Source organism: Heliconius melpomene, chromosome 4 (assembly GCF_056956725.1).
Source record: "Heliconius melpomene rosina isolate 202511_hmr_F chromosome 4, ASM5695672v1, whole genome shotgun sequence".
In the NCBI taxonomy this organism is placed as follows: Eukaryota; Metazoa; Arthropoda; class Insecta; order Lepidoptera; family Nymphalidae; genus Heliconius; species Heliconius melpomene.
Window position 1 is genome coordinate 4157060 of NC_140392.1, and position 23841 is coordinate 4180900.

Consider the following 23841-nt stretch of genomic DNA (forward strand, 5'->3'; position numbering starts at 1 on the left):
GATTCGAAATGACCTAGCCTACGGGCGGCACAGTGTGAGTATGACCGACGCGAACGGGCAGATGACGTTGACGGTTTTATAAATTTTCATACATTTTCGAACTATTGTAAATGTTTATGTAATTATTTGCTGTTTATAATTAATTTAAACTACACTTTGGTTCTCTTCTTATTTTATTTGATATTGCCCGCTAAAATTATCCTACTTAATAGAGAGAAATGTTTAGTTATTTCGTAGAGTCGATATCTATGTACGCACGCACGGAAAACTTTAGGTACTTTTTCTAATATTGAGAATACCTATCCTTTAGTTACTTTTAATCCTTTTGTTGGTTCATTTCAATAACTCAGATATTTTTTTCTAATAATGTGTATCTACTTATTATTCTTTTGATTACTTAAGCTTATATTTCCTTACTAATTCTATTGAAAATTGAAAATAATTTCATGAATATATTTAATAAATATTCTTATAGTTGAAGCAGGCGTAGCCGCGTCCGGGTCCACTAGTATATATATAATATCAAACCTGTGTCTATTCATTATCAAGAACAATTATAATTCTCATACGAGTACACACTAAATGAATACAAAATGTCTCGAAATAAGCGAGGTGTTTACAAAATCTCCAACTAATTCCATATTCGTGCTCAATAGATAGACGCTTCTATGATTGTGCGATTTTAATAGATTAAATATATAATCTAAGGCTTAGAATTCCGAATAACGAAATCTCTTACATTTCGTGTTGTTCTTGACAACATTTTGTTAGCGATTTTAAAGGAATTTAAGCATTTATTATCGTACTGTAAAGTAAAGTAACGAAAGTGCGTTAATTATTGCAATGGCACGACGCTCTGGCATCTAGGGAAAGCGCGGCGTTCAGTTCCGCCACTTAACACACAATGCCACCAGAATTCGGCGGAAAATTGGTAAATCGAGTGTCTTAAAAAAAGGTTCCCTCTGCCTACCCCAATAATCCCAATTTTGTTACTTATTACATTATTATTGATAATTTAATGGATTGCTTTTATTTAAGAATGCTATGTTTGATGTGTTCTTAGCCTATAAACTTAGCTCGAGTATATTGGGAGCTATAAATTGAATGGCGTCGAAGATCGTAAACGAGTGCCTGACGAGCACTGCCAAATTGCAGAGACCCGAGCTGTTGTGTTGAACTGAAAGAATATCCTATCCTATATCTTATAAAACAAAGTCGCTTTTCGTGTCTGTCTGAACTTTCTAACTCTTCTTCTTCTAAACCACCCAACGGATTTTTATGCGGTTTTCACCATTAGGTCGAGTATTTCTCAGGGAAGGTTTATATATAGTTTATTATTTGTACATTCTTATGTAAATTAACATAAATACGATAAATGTGTATAAAGTCCTACCCGTTGAGACACTTTCGCGCATGCGCTGCTTTAATGGTAAGTACTACATGAAAAAAATGTACTGGAGTATTGTTCCTCTTAATAAGATCTACAAAAAAGTCCGCGAGAGCATATTTTTATCTTTTAAGGATAACGTGTAGTGATCATATTCCTGTGTAAAAATAGTAATTTCAATATATTTTTTATTGTGAGGGATATTTTTCCATAATGGTATTAATCCTTATCCTTTAAAATACTTTATTAATTTTCTACGTTAAACGAAGATAAAATTTGCTTTTTACACTATTTCGAAATTGCGAATAGTTTTAGAGAAAAACGCATTTAATTGTTGACACATCCCGCCGTTGACACATCAGCTGTATGTTACTCAAGTTTCACTTATCCCTTACTCTCAGCATATAAATAAGTATATTAGTTACGTTGGCCATTTAATGTAGATCAAAACTGTCTTTTATTGTTTTTTCATTTTAATAAGTACTTTAGAAGTTGTTACAATATCAAAACATCCTTGCCGCCCCGCGACGTTTTGCTTATACAAGCGCGTCATGAGCAGTCATCGGTGGTTCAGTGGTAGAATGCTCGCCTGCCACGCGGGCGGCCCGGGTTCGATTCCCGGCCGATGCATTCTATTTAATTGTCCTCACAGGCAGCCACGTAGTGCTTGCTTTTCATCAAGGACAGAATACCCTTTTCAGCATTAACCACAAGCTCGAAAAAAACCCGCCCGCTATAGAGGCATAGCAACGAAGATTTAGATGCGTTTGCACGTATTGGATAATTGGAGTTGAATGTATTATTTCAGCGCGATATATTTGGTTTCACATTTTTTGTAGTAGTTATTAGTAGGTAGGCTTTTGTTTATAATTTCTTCCGTTTAAAAATAGTCATTTAACTATCTAAAAATAGTAATTTAAATATATTTTAATAAGTACTTGAAAAGATTAGTAGCACAGATTTAAAATTACGGTACCTACTAAAAAATCCTTGCTGTGTAAAACAATTGGAAAATCCTTATTGAAACTACGAAAATGCGGGTTGCATTAGGGTTTAATTAATTTTCACATTATCTTAAGTGCTTTGCAAACATACATTATATGAATAATCCAGTAGTAAAAGCGGGCGAAGCCGCAAGGGGGTCGCTAGTTGATAATAAAACAAAAATATACAACTATTACATTTATTATTATTAAAACATAATTTAATAATTTCTTTATTTGCTTTAGTAGGTGGATCCCATTTTCAGTATACATATAACATTTTAAATTGTTATAAATTATAAATTTCACGTTTGTATTTTTTTCTTCTTCTAATATTAAAATTCTGTTAAGTATTATTGCATGAACGAGTAAGTACTTAAAAAGCTATTTCTTGAACGCCTCGCATACAAATGTACTTCTTAGCATGTTTTGCGTGATTCCCTTGTAACATATGAAAAGCGGCTTATGGTAAAAGATTTCTTTTATTACCATCTTTTGTGCACACAGTCCTCTATGCGAATTTCTACACCTTACCTCATACTCAGTATTGTTTTCTTTAAAATATATAATTTAAATGAATTTTGCGCTTTGTTTAATATTCAATAGATTTTGTTTCCAGCTTCACGCTGCTATCCCACATGTAGAAGGCAGATGGAGAAGCCTAGTGCTTAGACACTCCGCTCTCCACTCAGCGCCTAATTCTGCAGGCATTGCATGTTGAATGCTTTACCTCGACACCACAGCGAAGAAATGAAAATATAAATTATTTCATTTCTTCGAGCGGGAATCGAACCCACAGTCACTCGCTTGTGCCTGTGCCACCACTGGCATCAAGATAACATGCATTCAAAATATAACATTCACCCAACTCTCGCTTATTAGATTTAATGCGGATGAGCGTTTATAATGCAAATTGTCTATCGTCTGTATACGATAGTGTTTCATAGTAATTACTTATTCCATTAAAGTCTTGGGGTCTATTACGCGAAGTTTACTCTAACTGAAACTGAAATTTCCCTCATCACAGAGGGTTTTCCATTAGGGAAACGTTAAAAATTCTATTAAATCGGTACCTCATACATATATATATATATGCACTTAGTTGCCAGGATGCCATCAGAATTAGAAATTCTCTGGCGTTAACGGGTACCCTGATTCGCAATAAAGTCGAGATTGAAGATTAGAATTCCAGTGTTAGCTTTGTAGTCGTCTAACTCAACTTTAATTTGTTGTTTCAGTGTTGATTTGTTCGAGAGCTTTAAAGGAAAACTTTTCTTATTAAAATAATAATAAACCACTTACCACAATGTTAAATTTAGAGTAAATAAAACATGCTAATATTTTTTTGTTTCATGCTGTATTCCGCTCATAGTAAATCCAAGGGAACCAGTCAAAGGGAACCTGTTTACTGGTGTTAGGACCGGTAGTGGAACTCATGGGTACATACTATATGAAAAAAATCTAAAGGCAATTCTATTCTAAAGCATATTTTCTGTCAGTAATTTCCTTTACGACAACTTCACAATTCAAATAAGCAAACATCTAAAATGTTACATACCGTAAATATGTTTACAGTATGAAACATTTCATTTTTCGCTTTATCGTGATTCGTGAGTGATATTTTTGTTGTTCATGCTTTATTGCGACGTAGGTACTGTTGTGGAGGGTACTTCAGCAATTTCAATTTCATGCAGTTTTAGCGAGGCCGCGTAGAAAAATAAACTAAATTCTCTTTTTACTTCATCTGATTTAACCTGTACAAACTAATAATAAACGAATAGATTTTGTAAATTAATTATGTAATATATGATTAGTGATGTACCTATATATTTGTGCTTTGGCTGCCTCAAATATTGTTTTATCTTCACGCAGTGTCTCACACAGGATAAGCAGAGAGATCCTAGTGTTAAGACACTTCCGTTTCCCACTTACCACTTAATTTCCGAGACATTGCGGAATTAAATATTTAATAGAATTTCACGCTTAAAATCGCGTCTCGCGGTATACCTATTCTAAAAGTTACATATTTTCCACATTTAAATATCCAATTTAGATAAAACTTTTAAAGGAACTTTTTCACATATGAATCTGACCTATCTGGAATAATATCAGCACGTTACTGCTTGCCTTTTAAGACTAACTTCTGGGAATTTAACTGCCTCTCAGCGTCGTTTTCCAAGTATTCTTAAAGAAAGTCATAAAATGGCTATCACTTTTTACATCAGGCGATTTCTCTTAGTAATATACCTTTATAGGTAGCATCAGCCCAAATGCTGTTACATTTTTTGTTAGACCTTACCTTATGATCGTAATGACGTCATATTTCATCATTTAGTTTATTATTCTTTATTTGGGGTATGTTTTTTTTTATTTTTGTTTTATGGGAGCCTTTCTGTGACAGAGTGGAATGAATATAATTAGAATGTACTCTACTTGCTCGTAAAAAGCTCTACGTATGTGGTTGTTATTTTTTATTATTTTTCTTCATTATATTTTTTAATTAAAATTTACTTACCCAACATAGAAGGCCCCGGATTCTAATAGCTGGAATAACGAAAAAATAAATATAGGTTTTATATAATATCGTTTACTAACGCAATGAAGTGGGAATACTCCGCTCAATCTCTCATGCGTCACTGGTCTGACCAGCGGAAAAGAGAAAAAGATAAGGAAATGTAAAAAAATAAAATAAAATACATTTTCCACAATGCGCCATCGCTTTACGGCTTACGCAAATCACAATGTACCTACAGACCGTTTTGTCGACCAGAGGAGAAGTATACTCGTACCTTTGAATGTGAAAGGGCAGGCAATTGCAGGCTTTCTGCCGTCTGGTCCTTTTGCCTCTTTCATACGTTCCTGTTGAACGAGGTACTTTATGCGTTTTCTATGCGTGCACCGAAGGAGCTACACAAATAACAATCTTTTACTGGCTTTATGTGTTTATGGTCATAATATTTTTTTTAAAGAAATGTCAAACCATTTACTTGTTAATCCCTTTTTCAATTTCTAATTAAAAGATAAATGTTGTTTCTCTCTTAATGATTTCACATAGTTTACGTAAAAGATAAATTTTCATCTTAGCTAAAGGTATAAAAAGAATGTTTTTTATAATCCAGTTACCAACCCTAGTTTACAACTTTTATATTTTCACACTTAAAGAGGATCCGTTCTTGCTGAACTTTCAACATTCATCTACATTTAATCTAGTTATTTCAGTATTAAAACAAAGTTATTTTATGAACTAGTTGTTTTCTTGTCGAAGCAATTATATGTTCTAATATAAAAGTTTGATTAAATATGTATAAAAAAGAAATTGGGAGGCTTTAAGAATATATTTGTTTTCATAGTAGCACAGAAGTGTCTCGCTCTAATTACACTTATATATGCATGAAACTAACAGTAGTGTTCGATTTTTCCATGCCTTGAAATAACTGTAACGATGCATACAATGCAACACTTCATAAGCAAATTTAATTTCATTCGCGGTTAATATTTTTTTTAGAGATGACAGAAATAAATATTTTTATATTTATACGGAACTTAACGGTGTATTTAGGCTGCACAGAGTAGGAAAAAGGAATTGGAACGTTTTACCACTGGTCATTTTTCATATAAGTCTTAGTTCGTAAAAAAAAATTGCTTTTATTAAAAAATATATTATTTGAATAATATTTTGCATAATCTAAATATTTACTTTTATTGTAAGTTTTTTTTTGTTGTAAGTTTCATAATTTACAGTTACAGAAAAATATATCTTAATGGCACTTTTATTTACATCTATTTTTTACTAGTAAAATATTGTTGAGATGGGCTCTCTCTTTTCATATTACTGAATAAAAGATAGAAGAACGAAAACTTTTAAGTGATTGCTATTTGTTCTTATTTTAAAATAAAATATACTTTGAAAATTACGGATGGATTACGCTTTATCTATTATTTTTTTGATAGCTTCACGCTAAAAAAATAGGCAGAAAATTGGTATTACAGAGGGTACCTAGTTTTAAGGTACCTACTCCGTTCCCATTAATACACTTCTTTTTCTCATTTTCCGCCGAAATCTCGAGGTATTGCAAGTTGAGTGGAAAACCAAGTGGAAATCGAACCCATTACAGTAGCAGGTACTCCTGCACCAGGACGGCTTCTCGAGCTGATATTTCTTAAATATGTGATGAAGAATAATTTAGTATGAGAGGAAAATAATTAACGAAGTAACATAAAACACCTACAAGTACCACTCCTTACTTAACGTAAGCTAAAACATTTTGTTTTAATTTATGCGACCCTTTATTTATCCTTAAAGTCCCTAAAAGTACCTCGCGTCATGTTAATTTTGAAGCAACATAGTTTCAACCATATTTAATTAAGCTTTTGAGATTTGCAGAAGTTTATTATGTTTATTAATATCAAAGCTGTTGTTTCATAGCGTAGCTGTAAGCGCGTAGGTTGTGGATTCGATTTTGGGGAGCAGAGTGTTTTAACACTAGGCTCTCTGTGTCTATCCATCTGTAACATGTAGCAATATGCGGGATACTTCTAAGATACAGACTGGGATCTGAATGAGTAATCCGATGGACTAATAAATCACGCTCAACTCATTTTACCATAAAAAAGATAGCTATATCTATATAAAAATAAGAAAAGTTAATATAACATTTTAGAAGGCTTACAGACGTAACCCATGTTATTTCTAATCAAATACATGGCAACCCAGCGTACCTCACATGATATTAACTAGACTTGTCCTAGGTATTTGTGCTTATCCATATCCATACATATATTATCAATTTGAAAGTAACTCTGTCTGTTTGTCTGTCTGTCTGTCTTTTACGCAATCAGGGCCAAACCGCTAATTTAATTTTAAAAATACTCATATAGAGATACTTGAGGGTCTCGGGATGATATGACATAGGATACTTTTTTTCTCATATTTGTAATATTTTCGATATATACCAATATATTAAAATATTTATTAATTTGACGTGCAATTTATTCTGCCATGTTAATAACAACAACTGTCGCTATGCGACCGTTGCTAAGCAACAATTTGCAAAGTTTGATCTTGCTAAACGCATCGCTCTATTGAAAACTGAAAATAATTTCATAAATATATTTAATAAATATTCGTATAGTTTAAGCGGGCGTAGCCGCGTTCGGGTCCACTCGGACGGCGGCTCCTGTGGAGTGAAGTCTTTATGGAAATAAATTCTACCTAGTTCATTTTGCTTGCGAGATAAAATGTTTTCTTATTGCATGTGTCATATATTTACATATTATGGAAATAATGGATGTCTATAAATTACCTTCTTTTTATAGAAATATTTATATATATATATATATATATATATATATATAACTATACTATACTATAACTTTTTATAGGTAATGATTATAAAACATGTTGACTTCAAGGTATTAATAACAAAAGCCCTGTGGGAATGTTTAAGGTTGCCATTTTATTACTTTTTTTAGTTTCACACTGTATTCCACATGGAGCACGGTAGGCAGAGAGAGCTTAGTATTTAGACACTCCGCTCCCCACTTTCCACTGAACTCTAAACCAGGGCGAAGAAATGAAAATCGAAAAACATTTCATTTTCTCGAACGGGAATTGAACCTACAACCTGTCGCGTTTACACGCTTCGGTTCGCGCCGCGACTGGCCACGTCATTTTATGATTGAATACAAAACACTTATATTCACATATCACATTTTAATATAACCGAAAGGTGTATATTTCAGTACAACATTTAAAAGGACTAACTAAAATTCAAACGATAAACAAGCGAGAAGCCACAATATTTCATTCACTCCCGTATTTTGTAGGGAAGTTTGGTAAAACTAAATTCACTGTGTTTGACGCTTTAAATCTACCTTTCTCCAAAACTTTCGTAATTAACAGCGTCCAACGAATATTTACAACTTTGTGCTCCAGCTAGTCCTTCTATGTGAAATATTTGGAAATAATTATACACAAAATACTATAACTATTTACTCTTGTTGGGAATGCTAAATATATTTTAAAAGCAAATAATTTAACAAAGCTAATAATTTATGTGACTTTTCATATAAATTAAATGTTTATACAGTTTAATTATATTAATGAAGAGACAGAATTTATTTACTATATGCAAATATTTCAATCTAAAGTTTTAAGCTGGCCAGGAAGCCATAAGTTCGTACGTGTCGTTTAATTTAAATTTTAAATTCAGTGTGAATAAATTCTAAAACCGAGATAAATTTCATGGGTGCACCATACATTTATCTCAAATGCGAGTTGAAAGCCTGCATTAGCATATGCTAACATACATTCGCCTTGCTCTAATGCCTCGACTGTGCCATCTTTCTACTATAACCGATTCCGCAAACCTCTTTGTATAATGATGTATTAAGTTTGGACTCAACACGCAACGTCTGCTGAATTGGGCGAAATGGGGAACGAAGTGTCTTAACACTAGGTTCTCTCAGAAATATGATGACCTAACACGGTACTCTGCTAAATGATGATGAGAGGAAAATGACGAAATCATGTCATCAACCCGAACCAATCAACTAGAACACTATTTGATGTCATTTCCAGTTAACATTCCTATATTTAGCACCTAAACTAGACGTGTATGGAGAATTAGACTCAATTCACACTAATTTATGTTGTTAGAACACTCTTCATAATTAGGAAGCTATGTTAGAATGTTTGTACGTATACTTACTAAATACAAGAGACCGTCGTGGTGCAGGGGGGGGGGGGCAGTGTCTAACTGTAAATGTGATGATTGTCTGATCGATCCCCAGTGGTGGGGGGAGGGGGGGTAGTGGTGCACTCAAGCCACAATTCTACAACTAGAATAATTTAATATAAAATAGGTACAAAAATAAACGTTAAAATAAACAATCTTAACCTATGAAAATTATTAAAAAAAATATGTTAAAATTTCATACAAACAACCGTTCTTAAGATATATTCGTGAAAATCTGGCTGTATTATGGACACCGTTAACTAACTTTGTTATCGTCACCAGCTAATTTACACAACACTTCGGCTCGACGGTTCACTGATCTTTGCATAGCCTCGAATTCAGCTTTAAGATATCGTTGAACTTAGTGTTGTTATTTTTGAACTAAAAATATAATTTCAAAATAAACTTCACGATGCCCCTAGCTTATGGAAATATGGTTGTTTGTTAATTAGTAAAATTGTAAAAATTTCTCTATCCAAGAATAATTTTTAAAAAAATAAAATAAAAAGTAACAAAAGTATTAGATATGGATATCAGTTGGTAAAGAATTTCTTAACCTAGTGTCAAGACACTCTGTTCTCATTAACACCCTTGCGTTTCCCACTATCTGCCAAATCCTGGAGGTATTGCATTTTGAGTGGCGGAACTCAAAAGCCTATATCTAAAATAAACAATTTTAGTAACAATAATTAGGCTTGTAGTAAACCAGGAGCAAAGCTTAAATTTTATATCTTTTAAGTCTGAGAATCCAGTGTCATTAAGTCGGATTATGGACCAGCAAGCATTTGCAGTCATCTTACGTAAAGAGTAAATATCCCGAGTGCAAACAACGTGTACGCTACTATACTCGTCATCATTACATATAGGTATCTTTTAAGCCTATAAGAATTAAGTTTATGTTTTAAAAAATATATTTGTAACTTAACTTTCTTGTATAAATCGACTGTTAAATAAATATTTTTGAAAGTTTTATCTAAAAATGGATATTAAGAACTCTCTGCTCGGTGTTGAATTCTGGTGGGCAAGTGGGGACACTCCGTCTTAGAGCGAAGTCTCTTAAAGTCATAAACTGAAAAACAAAATGCACAAAAGACAAAAATATTACAAAAATTATACCTAATACATTAGAATTCGTGAAGCATAGTTACAAATTTCCTAGATACCGATTGAACTGTCGGCAGCTCGTCGTGTCTAAATGATCGTCTCTGAGGCGGTGGAGCGAGTATTTGAACGAACATGTCTACATTCTACAGTCGATCGATATAGATTGCAATCACGGGTCCTTCAGTGGACTTGCTTCTACCAATTAAGATGAATGGTGTTTTAGTGTTTTATCTATGGTGGTACTTACTGATATAGAAATATGTTACGTTTTAATGATAATGAGTACCTTATAGTTGATAGTTATAGATAGATTTACCATGGTAAAGTGGATTCGTAGGTTATCTTCACGCAGTATCCCGCAAATAGCATGGTAAGCTGATTAAGACACTTCCGTTTCCAATTTTTTGCCGAATTCTGCATTGCAAATTGAGTTCCTCGTTGTGCCATCGCAGCGAGGAAATGAAAATATTAAATAATTTATTCCCCCGACTGAGAATCGAACCTACTACTGACGCATTTACACCCACATACTTGCGCTATTGCGCCACTATGACCTTTAGGAGCAAAATATATTGGATTTATTAATAATATACCAAAGTTTAGAAAATTTAGAATCACTATTCCCCATGAGAATCAACAAACAAAGACAGCTTCACAGGCCATTCTTGATTGAAACGTCCGAATATGTTAAACGACAGGCCGCGGCCGGGTCAGTCAAATATTAGCGTAAGCGATAAACCAGTGTTTGTATCATCATTTAGTCACCGTGCAGTACAAACAAGGTAATATATTAATCTAGATTCTAGTTCATAAGCGATGCTATGCCCATATCTAGGTGCATATATGTACATGCATGCATATAGAGGAGGTAGATTATGATTAATGTTTCAATATTCATGGAACTATTTAAGATACTGTTTGGTATGTTGGTAAATTGTTATTTGGTAATCATACTATGAATGCTATAATAATTTTACATGTTAACTGTTTATTAGTATTTTAGAGAGAAAGAGGTAATAAAAATACAAAAGAAATATTACTAAATATTTTTTTATTATGTGGCTTACTTAATATGGTTACCCAAAGGGTAAAACGACTTCGCCTGCTTGTTAATATCAAATGAAGTTAAACTAAAGATATACATAAACTTAAACGTGATGTGGTCCCAATACAAACTAACAACTAGTGCAATTAAGGGGAAAAGGGACAATGTATTGTTGGGAATATTGATAGAGTTAGAAGGTGTTATATTATGTTATTTAAAAGACTAAATTGATTGTAAATTGTAAATATCTTGTTCTACAAATTGGACTAAGACAATATGAGTAACTGACTTTGTTTGAATTTCCGTTAATTTGAAGTGATTAATAACATGTTTAACGATTTGCTTATGAGTCCAGATTTAAGCTACCCCAGGGGCTAGTTGTGGTGCAGGGTACGCGGTACTTGTAGGTTCGATTCTCACTCGGGGGAATAAATTATTTAATATTTTCGCTCTCTCTTGTAACAAGGCAAGGCACTGCGCTGAGTTCTACTACTCAACACGCAATCTCTCAAAAAAATAAAGAAATTGACAAGTTTCCCCTTTCCTCTGCCTACATAATCCTAAAAAAATATATGAAGCTAAATAAAAAGTAAATTATACCAATATTTCCCAGCAGTTTTATAATAAAACGTTGCAATAAAAGTGGGTTATTATTAAAACATTTTTTAAAGTAGGTACATCGAAACGGGGACATTAGCATGATGGGAAGCGCCGCTTATTATTAGAAAACATTTTTAGCTTGATAATGCAAAAGTGATCGTTTTTCTACACTAGTGCTGCTATTAGATAGTGACAAAGCGCCTTCAGAATTCGATGGAAAGCGGAGTGTCTTCACACTAGGTTCCCAGGTTCCCACTGCCAACCCTGCCATATGCTGGATAGAACGTTAAAAATAAAATTAGACATTTTTCAATAAATATCCAATAATTATATGCCATTACTATTCAAATATTAAAGTTAATGCTAAATACAAATTTTACGTTTAAGTAAAGTACATTTAAAAACAATCCCAACATATTTACCTAAATTGTAAAAGTATTAGCAAGTTCGAGTTCTCTCCTCCATTATTTATCGATAGGGGAGAGCTGTATTGAATATTAAAAAGACATTAACGTTACAATACACTGAAAAGTGAAGCCGAGGTTAATTAAAACTGTAGGACACTCGATCGAGAACTACAATAAAGCTAAAACTCTGCGAGTTATGGCTGCTCTATTGTAATTCTTCTTTCGTATTTTGTTATTATTGCCTATACTTTTGCTCCTCGTATTGGCATCGAGAAGATCGTGACCTACTGCGTCTGCTTTATCGATTGTTTTTATTTATTGTTGGCGTTTTGTTATACAGATAACTGATGTAGCGTTTTTTCTAATAGAAAAAGCTTCAAGAGTTTTTATACTTTTTATAAATTTGCAATAAAAGGGCTTCAACTGCCTTAATAAATTTTTATACGAGTATTTTAGCCAAATTATGCATGATTCGTATATAAATTATAGCCCAATGCTGATGTATAAGCTGTAATATTATAAAGTTTCATCTAAATCCGTTCAGTAGTTTCTGCGTGAAAGTGGATTTTTACGAATTTTCACATTTATAATGTTAGTTGGATTATCGTAATCGTAAAATTGAAATAAGGCACAGCCTACATAATTTATGTAATGTAATGATTTTATATAAATAGTTTTTATATTTACGATAATTTGTTATAGAAAAATGTAAATCAACCTCTTTGTTTAATAAAAATATATATTTGAAAATTTATACATAGAACTAGCGCGACGCTTGATGCGTTGAAAATTCTGATGCGCATTATTAGATTTGGAGCTGAAGAGGAAAGTGGTCCTCTAGAATAAAATATTGTATTATAATTTAAGATATACATTGTACAAGCCTAATGGTATCTAGCCCTGGAAGAAGTATAAGTTCTGTAAAAGTCCTGAGATATAAATTGTAGAAGCCTAATGTTATTTAGCCCTGGAAGAAATATAAGTTCTGTGAAAGCCTCGAGGTGTTTGATTTCATTACAATAATTCGGCGTAAAGTGGGGCACGGAAGTTTCTTTATTGAAACCAAGTGTCTTAACACTAGGTTCCCAGGTTCCCTCTGCCTACCGTGCGAGTTACAGCGTAAAACTAATACAAGCAATTAGATCACAACCCAATTAAGAATTCACTCCATAGCGGCGCAGGAAGTAGTCTAAAAGCTTCATATTTCATTGTGCATGAAAGATGCAACCCAAATAATGTGTACCAGGACGGCGGCACGCTGTCTGCCGCTAGGAGCAAGGCGGGCTAAGGGGGGAGAGGGGGAGGTGGGGCGCGCTCCAGAAGTAGCATTGCCGTAAAAGCCTCGCCTTTTACAATAGCTCACGTTTCTACTACATTGCGTTCGCTCGGATCTTATTTCCAATGAATTTTAGTTACCGTAGAAATCATTTCAACACCGGCCCGATACTCTACAGCGATAAATTTTCACGATCAGTTTGTGAACGTTGGTTTGGTGACAAGGAAACTTTTGCACCTTCCGTTTCTATATTCTTTATAAGCAGTATGACCATTTTGGTTTAGACAGTGGGTTCGATTCCTCAACTTGCATTGCTTCTAGAATTCGGCGGATAAAGAAGAACGGAGTGTAAAAAAAGAAGAACAGAGGGTACAGCGTGACGCTAGAATCGTATCGAGAGTTGCAATTGCATATTGTTGCTTAAAGAAGTGATATCACGAATGAATGCTTCGTACACAAAGTTCTTTTGTATTGGAACGATGATTGTTTTTGTTTTGTTATAATCATTCTTTATATTATATCCATCGGATCTAGGTATTGGATATTTTTTGTTCTATTGAAATATTTTTTTATTCACATTTGTTTTAGTTTCTCGCTAATCCCGCTTATAACACAGGGTGGGTAGGGGGAAACTAGTGTTACAACACTTCTCTCCTCATTTTCACTAAAAAAATCTAGGTATTGTGTGTTAAGTGCAACTCACGTTTCCAGATACTGGACTTCTGCGTCACGAGTCTCCTATATTTAGATGATCTACTAGATTATACAGTTTAAAATTTTGTATAAAAATATGAGTTAATATTTTTCCATACGTTTTTGTGGTCAGCACCTCATTCTAAAGGAATTTAGTAAACAAAAGGTCTATATTAAAAAAGACGTTTATATATAAAGAATAAAGTGTCCCAAATTTCCGGAGGTCACAGCCTGTGGAATATATATTTCAGGAAGGCATTGTTTACAGAACCCGCGTCGCCTTGACTACGGACCGTTCTCACTTTTTGTGTATCTAGCTTACCTATTTTAGAATTTTGGTTTTCCGTTTTTTTGGTTTCACATAGTATTTATTCGTATATAAATCAAAAGCAATTGTAAATTTTCTAGCGTTATGCTGTATCTCGCGCACAGTAGGGTAGGAGGGAACCTAGAGTTAAGACACTCCCACTTTCCGCCGAATTCAGGAAGCGTAGCATTGGGTGTTGAGTGGCGGAAGTTAACGCCGCGTGTCGACATCAAAGCGAAGAAATAAAAATATTTAACTTTCCTCGAATGGGAATCGAATCCACGACCTGTTGCATTTACAGTCAGACGCCCTGCCACGATTTTTTTTGGCTTATTATAATATGTAAAGATTATTATTATTGTCAATATTTAAAGATTATTATTTGTTATTAGAAATCTAGTGTTATATAATCATCATACTGAGACGATACCACATAAATTAATTTAAATTTCCATATATACATACTTTTCATTAAATTACAACTAAAAAACAAATATACTTCAGTATTTTTCCCTTCGACCGTTTCACAAACGGGACAAACCATTACTGGCTGAGGTCATTCCACGGTTGCCATGGTGACGCTCCGCGTCCCCCTCGCACTATGAGGCGTGAAATGTAGAGATATTGTACTTTTCGTGCAATTGGGACCCTTATTATTATTAAGATTTATAGATATGGGTTTACAGAGGATGAGGTAGAAATGGGTTTGCGGATTGCTTTCGTGTAAAATATTGATCTAATATATGGATAGGTTTAATTTTATTTTTAAGGAAGGTAGGCTTGTTTGTTTTATTTTTGTAGAGAATAATCACTGTATATGGTCGCTGGAAATGGGTTTCATGTGTATAATGTCAAATACAATTTTATAATAACGTTTTATTAATTGGAGGAACTAGTATAATAGCAAGAGGAAACCGTTGCGCAGGGGCAAGTGTGTGATTGTAATGTGACGTTTATAGGTTTGAATCCTACTCGGGGGAATGAAGTTTTATTTATCAATAGTTTCATTTCTTCGCTCTGGTACCAAGGAAAAAAAATTGCGGCACTCAGTGCGACGAAAATTATGTGAAAAATGGGTAACGGAGTGCCTTAAACTAGGTTCCCTCTGCCTACCTTGCACTATGTTTGTTATAACGTGAAGCTGAAATCTAATATTTGTATGTTATTAAGTGGGTAACTAAATACACTTTGAATCATAATTTGAGGATATACTGTAGAAATTGTAATCACTTTTAACATACAAATTAGTAAGTGCTTGGTAAACACTATAATTAATTATAACTTTCAAAGAAACAATGTGCATATTACACTTTATATATATTTATGTACAAAAGATAATATATATACGTATGTTTGTATGTAAATAATGAATTTATTTGAGTAATCAAAGATTTCATCGAAATTCTCATTTGCCTTACACGTTCACACAATGGCATTCTCTGTGTTAAATGGTCGCTAAGGAAAACATTAAAAGTCTTTTTTTAAACATTTTTTTAATAAAACATGTTATAATAAAATGAGGCACAATTGAAAAAGAAAATATATATATTTCAATTGACAGAATTGTTTACAAATATTAAAAAACGAGGTTGAAATGTAGGTATATAAATATCTTACACAATTTGCCGTGGTTGCTACTAGGTTTTTATTCTAGGTGTACAATTTCCCGATGAGATATAGTTGAAGTTAGGTTCCGCTACCCAATATTGTTCGGAGTAACGGAAAAGACGAATGGAGTGATTTTTCATAAGATTTTCTGTTTTCTTCACAAACCACAAGAGATACGTAAATTTGAATAAAGTATTTAAAAAATATTTAAAAAATTATAGTAAGTTTAATTATATACCTAATATTGCATTCGTTAAATAAAATATAATGATAAGCTAGCTGCATTCAGTTCATTGAAAAAACCTAAATCATATAAAAGATTTAAAAGCTGACGACATATACGTAATCCTAAAAGGAAAGCTCAGTACATTTTAGAGATAGATCTTATAATGTTTTATTCTGTCGCATTAATCTCAACCTTTTAGAGCTAAGCCCTTTCAATCTTCTTTACTTAATGTTTACACTAAAATTAATAATTTAAAAGTCTAAATTAATTTTTTTATGTGACATAATGCTTTTAATAATATTTTTAATTCAAGCATTTTTACTTTTAATTTAGGCAGAGGGAACCTAGTATTAGTAAAATCCGTTTCCTCTTCCACTGCATTATGACGGCTCTTAATTTAAAGCCAGTTCTTTACAAAACTATCAATGATATATATGTATGTATAGTTAATCCATTTCTATTGATATAGCGAATGAAAAGATCAAATTTCAATACCAGAAGCTTTCGCTCATTTATATTAAGTGCACTCTAAGAAGATTTCAATGAATTTTCCTAGATTTGAAACCTATTTGAGTTGAATCGAGAAATTTATAAACATCTATTTCTATCATCCATTTTCAACGAATAATTGAATTGTCAATAAGAAATTGAAGAAGCTATAACTGATTGTAAAACAGGTTAATATTCAAAGCACCTACAGCTGAACAGCTAAGACCTGAGACCTGTGTAAGTAGCACGATTACGTCCAGGTCGCGCTTCGCCCGCCGGCGCGTGTGCGGAGTGCGGACACACTTAACATATTTTCAGGCTTTTCAGTAAACGTTACGCCGCTAATGGCCAACTTTACCTGTCTCCTGAATACGTGTTTTAAAAATGTTTTTGTGAATTTTAAATGAAAATACTAGAAAAAATATTATTTGTTTTCGAATTTATCACACTGCATCACCTTTATCCGGTGGAAAGTGGGGAATGGAGTATCTTAACACTAGGTTCCCTCTGCCTATTCTGCTGTTTATTTTGTAACAGTTGTTTCCAAAAGACTTCAAAATTATTTTATATATCCTGTCATATAAAAGTTTGTTCTGAACTTACTAAGTTGAAGTAATAAAAATATGAAAAGCTATAAAGTAAAGATTTTCTATTGATTCTGCTCACAGGAGCAACGGCGAGCGAGTAAACGGGTCACGGAAGCGGTCGCCCGTAGGCGATAAATGACTGTGGGGTACTTCATTCTTAGTACAATACGTTGGAAGTTTTTGTTTTAAAATGTACTTTGAAAATGATAAATGTTATTTTAATAATATTTAAGAAAAAAATTAAAAGGAAAGTATTAAATTAAAGATTTTTTTAATATAATTTTATTAGCGTATTAGAGTTTATGTTGTTATATTATTTATTCATGATATAAGGAACAAGATATAAAGCCTCATTTGTCGATGCCTCCCACACTAATAGGCCAATTCTAATTACATTAATTTCAAAAGAAAATAAAACAGTATGAATAACGTCAGTGTATTTTATGTGAGATATAAGTAGATCAAAGGAAGTTAGTAACAAAAGCTTGCAGGCACTTTCTTTGATCTTACTTAATCTAAACACACAAGTCGTATAGCTGAGTGACTTACTAAAAGATTTATTGATGTGGCAACTTTAGAGTACTGTAGTAACTGTAATGTCTGGATTCTAGGTCATTTACTTAGAATATTATATATTTATTTACATACTATTATTAAATTATCTAATCTATACATATTTGATTATTTTTCTCAACGTTTGATAAGACATTATCATAAATAGATTGCTGTTATTTAAATACAGGTAAAAGCAGTGGCGTAGCTAGGGTATTTGCTGCCCGGTGCGGCTCGATGGACTTGATGCCCCTTTCCTGTTGATGAGTTCTAAAAAAAAAAAGGTAATCATCGACGATGACTTCTAAAAAAAAAAAAAACTTATCGTCAACTTTAATCCCTCTTTTCTCTTGATGAGTTCTATAAAACAACAAAGTGATCGTCAATGTTGACTTCTAAAAAAAAAAACGTAATCATCGACGTTAAGTTCTAAAAAAACAAAGTGATCGTCGACTTTGATGCCCCTTTCCTTTTGATGCCCGGTGTGACTTAAAGGACTTGATGCCCTTTAAAATGGTATAAAGTCTAAAAAAACTAAGAAAAAACACATTAATCGTCGACTTTGATGCCCTTTTCCTGTTGATGCCCGGTGCGACTGCACCGCTCGCACCCCCCTAGCTACGCCACTGGGTAAAAGAAATACAGGTAAAAGAAAAGAATATATAGGTAGAAATACAGGTAAAAGAGGATAAAAGATTTTTACATTACTAGACTATTTCCATTTATTCATATTCGTTTTAAACGTAGATACTACAATGTTCTAATTAAATTGATATAATAGTTAATTTTCGTTATTATGGTTACACTAGCAAACGTAAACTAAAAAAATATATTTAATACAAAAGTAACCACACATACAATTCACGAAGGCTATAATTCGTTGTACTTCAATATTACATCAAGACTTTCAAGATTTATTACTTAAGTTATAAAACCTTTGGTATCCGCTAAAATATTCTCCGCTCATGCGCTACTTTTTATAGAATTGGAAAAGGTAAAACGGCGTAAGATAGCTAAAAATATCTCCAAAGGGTCTGTGTTTTCTTTGAATTTATGTATCTCAAGAGACGAGGGGAACCGACAGCCACTCGCTACGAGGGCATGCAGTTGGGGCACTTGTTAAATAATTAAAGAAGGGGCAACTGCAATCGTATTACAGAATTTAATTTGGTTATAAATTTGTAGGATTGTTTTTTTTCTAGCTTCACTCTGAATCGAGCCAAGTAGGCTAGAAGCTAGAAGGAACCTGTGAACCTAATGTTAGAAAACTCCGTTCCCAACTTTCTGCCGAATTCTGGAGACGTTGAGTGTTGAGTGGCGAAACTTCAACTGAGTAAACTTTCTAAAAATAGATTTTTCATTTTAAATATAACTTTCTAATATATTTATTCACATATTTTCCTTCCTTCCAACCATATATACATATATGGTGAAAAGGAAAGTACCATTATTATTTCTAATTCAATTTCGAGTAAAGGAGGAAATTAATAAAGCGTTACTAAAATTGGTGTTTCCCAAACCATTAGCCTGGAACCCGAGATTACGAGGAAATAAATTTAACCAACATATAAAATTAAATGATGCAGAATGCTTTTGCATTTAAAACTTTTATTTATACAATTAGGAATATTAAAAAGAAAATTAAAAAGACGTTAGTTTCGCCACTCAACACGCAATGCCGCCATAAAAGAGGAGAGTGCGGAGAGTGGCGAGCGGAGGGTATTAACACTAGGTTCCCTCTGCCTACCCATACACACCAGATACAGCGTGAAGATGAAAAAATAACATAATTTCATTATTTATACAATTTAAACATAATGATGAAATGATTTAACAATAGAACAATGAATTTACGTTTCTATCTAGAACCGAGCGACAAATGGTTTTAGTAGAAATTTTCGATTACAGGAATCAAATTAACTATAACAATAATTATCTGTCAATAACATGTGATGGGAATTTATTTACGAGTAAATATAATTCTAGTTTCTATGAAATATTTATATATGGATCATAATTAAATAGTTCTTGTAACCATATTTAAACATACATATATTTCATATACGATGTATGGTTACTATTGCTATAGGTAGTTTGGAATATAGCAAGGTATGTAGAGAGAAATAGGTGTTGCGACACTCCTTTCTCCACTTTTTATCAGAATTGTTGTGCCGCATTTTATCATAGAAATAAAAATACAATTAATTTTTCTGATTGTCGATCATTGATTCTGCCTCATTTTGCCATGGTGGCCTCGCGATTTTTATTATAATAGCTACCAATATATTTGTAACATTTTTATTAAAAGACATATTTTTAAATATGAAAAGATGTAAGGAGACGAAGTGTAATAGATATTTCTGCTTCACGTGCTTCAAAATTTATTGGAGACTTGCTGGCTTCATCGTGATATATTCATTTGTAGAGCCATATTTTTCAATGAAAAATTTAAAAATTATTTGAGTTTCCAACTGTGAACGTAGGCTGTGGGTTCGATTCCCACTCGAAAAAATTAAATATTTAATGTTTTCGTTTCTTGTCTCATTTTTTATTGGTTTACACGGGGTTGTGTGCAGCGATGATTCTCCACTTTTTCCTCTTGTCACCAGAGAGGTGTTTTTAGAGGTATCCTAGATATTAATTCAGTTAGTTTCTACATACAAATAAAAAAAATCCGTGAAAGAAATCGGGAAACCATTGTTACCTTCCAGTGCATAGAAGCGTAAAATCATTTGTTTCGTAAAAGGATAACCACATTTAAATTAAGCGGTCACAATGCGGTAGTTTCGGCGACGGTGGCGTCCAGACTTTACTACGGTAGTAGATTTTAAAATCCCACCATATTACCATAATTAACACCAGTCAGGCTCTCTCTACCACTAAATACTAAGTTTTATATGATGTAAATAGGTTCACACATTGCGTTTTTTAACTGAGAAAATTATTTATTTTTAATAAACATGTAGGTACAAATTATATTATTTATGACTCTTTCATTTTACGTTACGAAAGAAGGATATACATTTTTTTATTAGCTTCACGCTTTATCCCACTTACACCAGGGTAGGCAGAGGGAACCTAGTGTTAAGTCACTCCGTTGCTCACTTTCCGCCAAAAACTTGCTGATTTCTATAGGCGTTGCGTGTTGAGTGGCGTAACTCAGCGCCGTGCAGGATATAGATATTTTTTATTAAATAAGTAACTGATAAGTAATTGTATTTCGTTAGTTCGTTCTTATTTCAATTTATATGTATGTAATATACACATAACATTAATTTATTAACAAAATAGTTTTTAAAATAAATATTAAGAAGGTTTATTGTTTTGACGTAATATTGTCATATAAATCGATATTGTATTATATTAATATACTAGTGGATCCGGACGCGGCTACGCCTGCTTGAACTATAAGACTATTTATTAAATATTATATAATATATTTATTTTTATAAGGATGAATATCAAAATATAAGTTCATTTTGGGTGACGTTTTCTTATAACAACAAAGAAACTTTGCAAACCGGTGCTTAGCAACGACGGTTGTTATTAACATGGCAGAATAAATTGCATGTCAAATTAGAAAGTATTTTAATTTATTAGTACATATGTGTAATGTAATATTATATAGCCTATAGCACTTCTGAAGAATGCAGCTTTCATACAAAACAAAAACATAGTAAATCGGACCAGTAGATCCAGAGATCTTAGCGTTCAAACAAACAAACAAACAAACTCTTCCGCTTTATTATATTAGTATAGATATTATTTCTTTGTGCTTGTTACAGATATTCCAGAACCACTACCACTTTCATCACAAGTCAATAGCAAAGCGGTCGCTATTGCCTGCGGAAGAGCACCACACCCGCTTGGAGAGAGACGTGAGGGTGCGATGGGCGCGGCAACAGAAGATACTGTCGAGAAGGAAAAGAGATTTTCAGACGTTAGAAGATTTAAGCAGTACAGGTACGTAGTTTTTTATCAAGATACGTGGAGCAGGGTAGGCGGAAGGAGCCTAGAGTTACGCAACTGCGATCTCCGCTTTCTTCTTTTCTTTTTTTTCGAATTCTGTAAAGCGGGAAAAAGCGTGAAGAAAGCCTTACGTTGTTTTAGCTATTCATAATATTAAAATTCCTCTTGACTCTCTAAATCTCCTAAGTTATTCCAATAATATAAATCTAATATAAGTTAAAAATGTATGTTTCGTTTTCGTAGTTCGTTTTCTAGTTTTTATTTAAATGTCTATTATGGTATATTTACTTTGTATTCATTTTCATGATAGCCCAATGTTAGACCACTTAATGTTACCTGCTCACGAACGCAGCACCTGGTGTTAGCTCGTTGGTAAAATTTTATTCTAAAAGTACGTTTTATTACGATATCGTTCTACTAGTCTTTTACTTTGTTATTTTATAGAATTCTTAAAACAACTTGTATGTTGAGGCTTTTGTGGCGCATGTCTTGCTGTATTACGAAAATTGTGGGGTCGATTCTCATTTCTTGATGTGGTAAGATAAAGTGCGATGCTGAGTTTTGCTACTTAAATGTCTTGAATGGAGAATGGAAAGTCATGACGCTATGTTCTCTCCGCCTTTCCTACTGAATGTGGGTTAAAGCGAGACGTTGAAATATAAAATTATATTGATTTTTCCATCACTTTAAAGTGTCAATGTTTTCATATTATAAAAATAAAATTGAAAATTAGGATTTTAGGAGGATTGATGATTATTAATTACTTACTACTACTACTACTTATTGATTATTTATTACTAAATAACACCTTTCGAAAAGCTAACGTCAAACATTTAAAAAATTAAATATAAACTGAAAATTATTTCCTACTAAAGTGAAAATATGAGCATACATTTTTATTGTAACTTATTGTATTTGTATACTGAAATTCTGCTTGACCTGTGCTCACGTGCACAAAGGCCTTTCCTCTTTCACAATGCCTTCAACTTCGTTATACTCGTATACACAACAATATTGTATGTAAACTTAATAATTATAGTGCTGGAGTCCCTGGTGCTGGACGCGCAACTCATTTGAATTTATTAATAAAAGTTCATTATTATAGGGATGCACTTTATGTTATCAGTGCGGTGCAAGGTAGGCAGAGGGAACCTAGGAACATAATGTTAAGAAATTTATTTTAACCTATCCAATAAAAATACTTCCGTTCCTTACTTTCGACCGAAATCTTGATGCATTGCATGTTGAATAAATGGGGAATGAACCCCTGAGCAGGAATCAAATCCTCAGCCGTCGTGTTTACAGTTGCAAGTTGTGCCTCTGCGCCATGACACCTCTGCAATTGACGTTTATTAAAATAATAATAAAACTTGCAATTTTGTATTAGTTATGTTTACTTACTTTATACCTATATATTCAAATTACCTATTTAAATAGATTTTATATTATTACGAGACTGCGTTCTACTTTCATATACGGGTATACCACAGAATGTGGTTTCCTCACGCAAATGGATAATAACGTCTAATTCCATACAATTTGTTTCAGCTGAAACAAAACCGTCGGGGCCGCCTTCAGTGAAAAGGGAAACGGGTTCAAAGCGGGAACTCCATACGAGAGTGAAAGGGCGGCCGCGTTCCGCTGACTCCAAGTTCCAATTAAATGATCCAAAATGGCCGCATATGTGGTATTTGGTAAGTTTTTTCTTTATTTTTTTTTAGATTCATGCTGTATCCCGATATATAGGCAGAGGGAACCTAGGAACCTAGTTTTAAGATACTCTGTTCCCGTTCACTACTTATCGCCGAATTCTGGAGGCCTTGCGTGCCGAGTTGCGGAATTCAACGCCGCGCTTTGCCTTGTTACCGGAG

At 33.2% G+C, this 23841-nt stretch overlaps 1 protein-coding gene across 4 annotated transcripts in view; it reads left to right on the forward strand.

Moving 5' to 3' along the window:
* Fur1 (Furin-like protease 1) overlaps positions 1-23841 on the forward strand; it is a 157911-nt gene that overhangs the window by 93789 nt on the left and 40281 nt on the right. For all 4 annotated transcript variants that reach the window (XM_085208329.1, XM_085208332.1, XM_085208330.1 and 1 more), the window contains exons 3-4: positions 21787-21964; positions 23519-23664. In XM_085208329.1, the coding sequence (XP_085064455.1) occupies positions 21787-21964; positions 23519-23664 (324 nt within the window). The remainder of the gene's footprint in view (positions 1-21786; positions 21965-23518; positions 23665-23841) is intronic.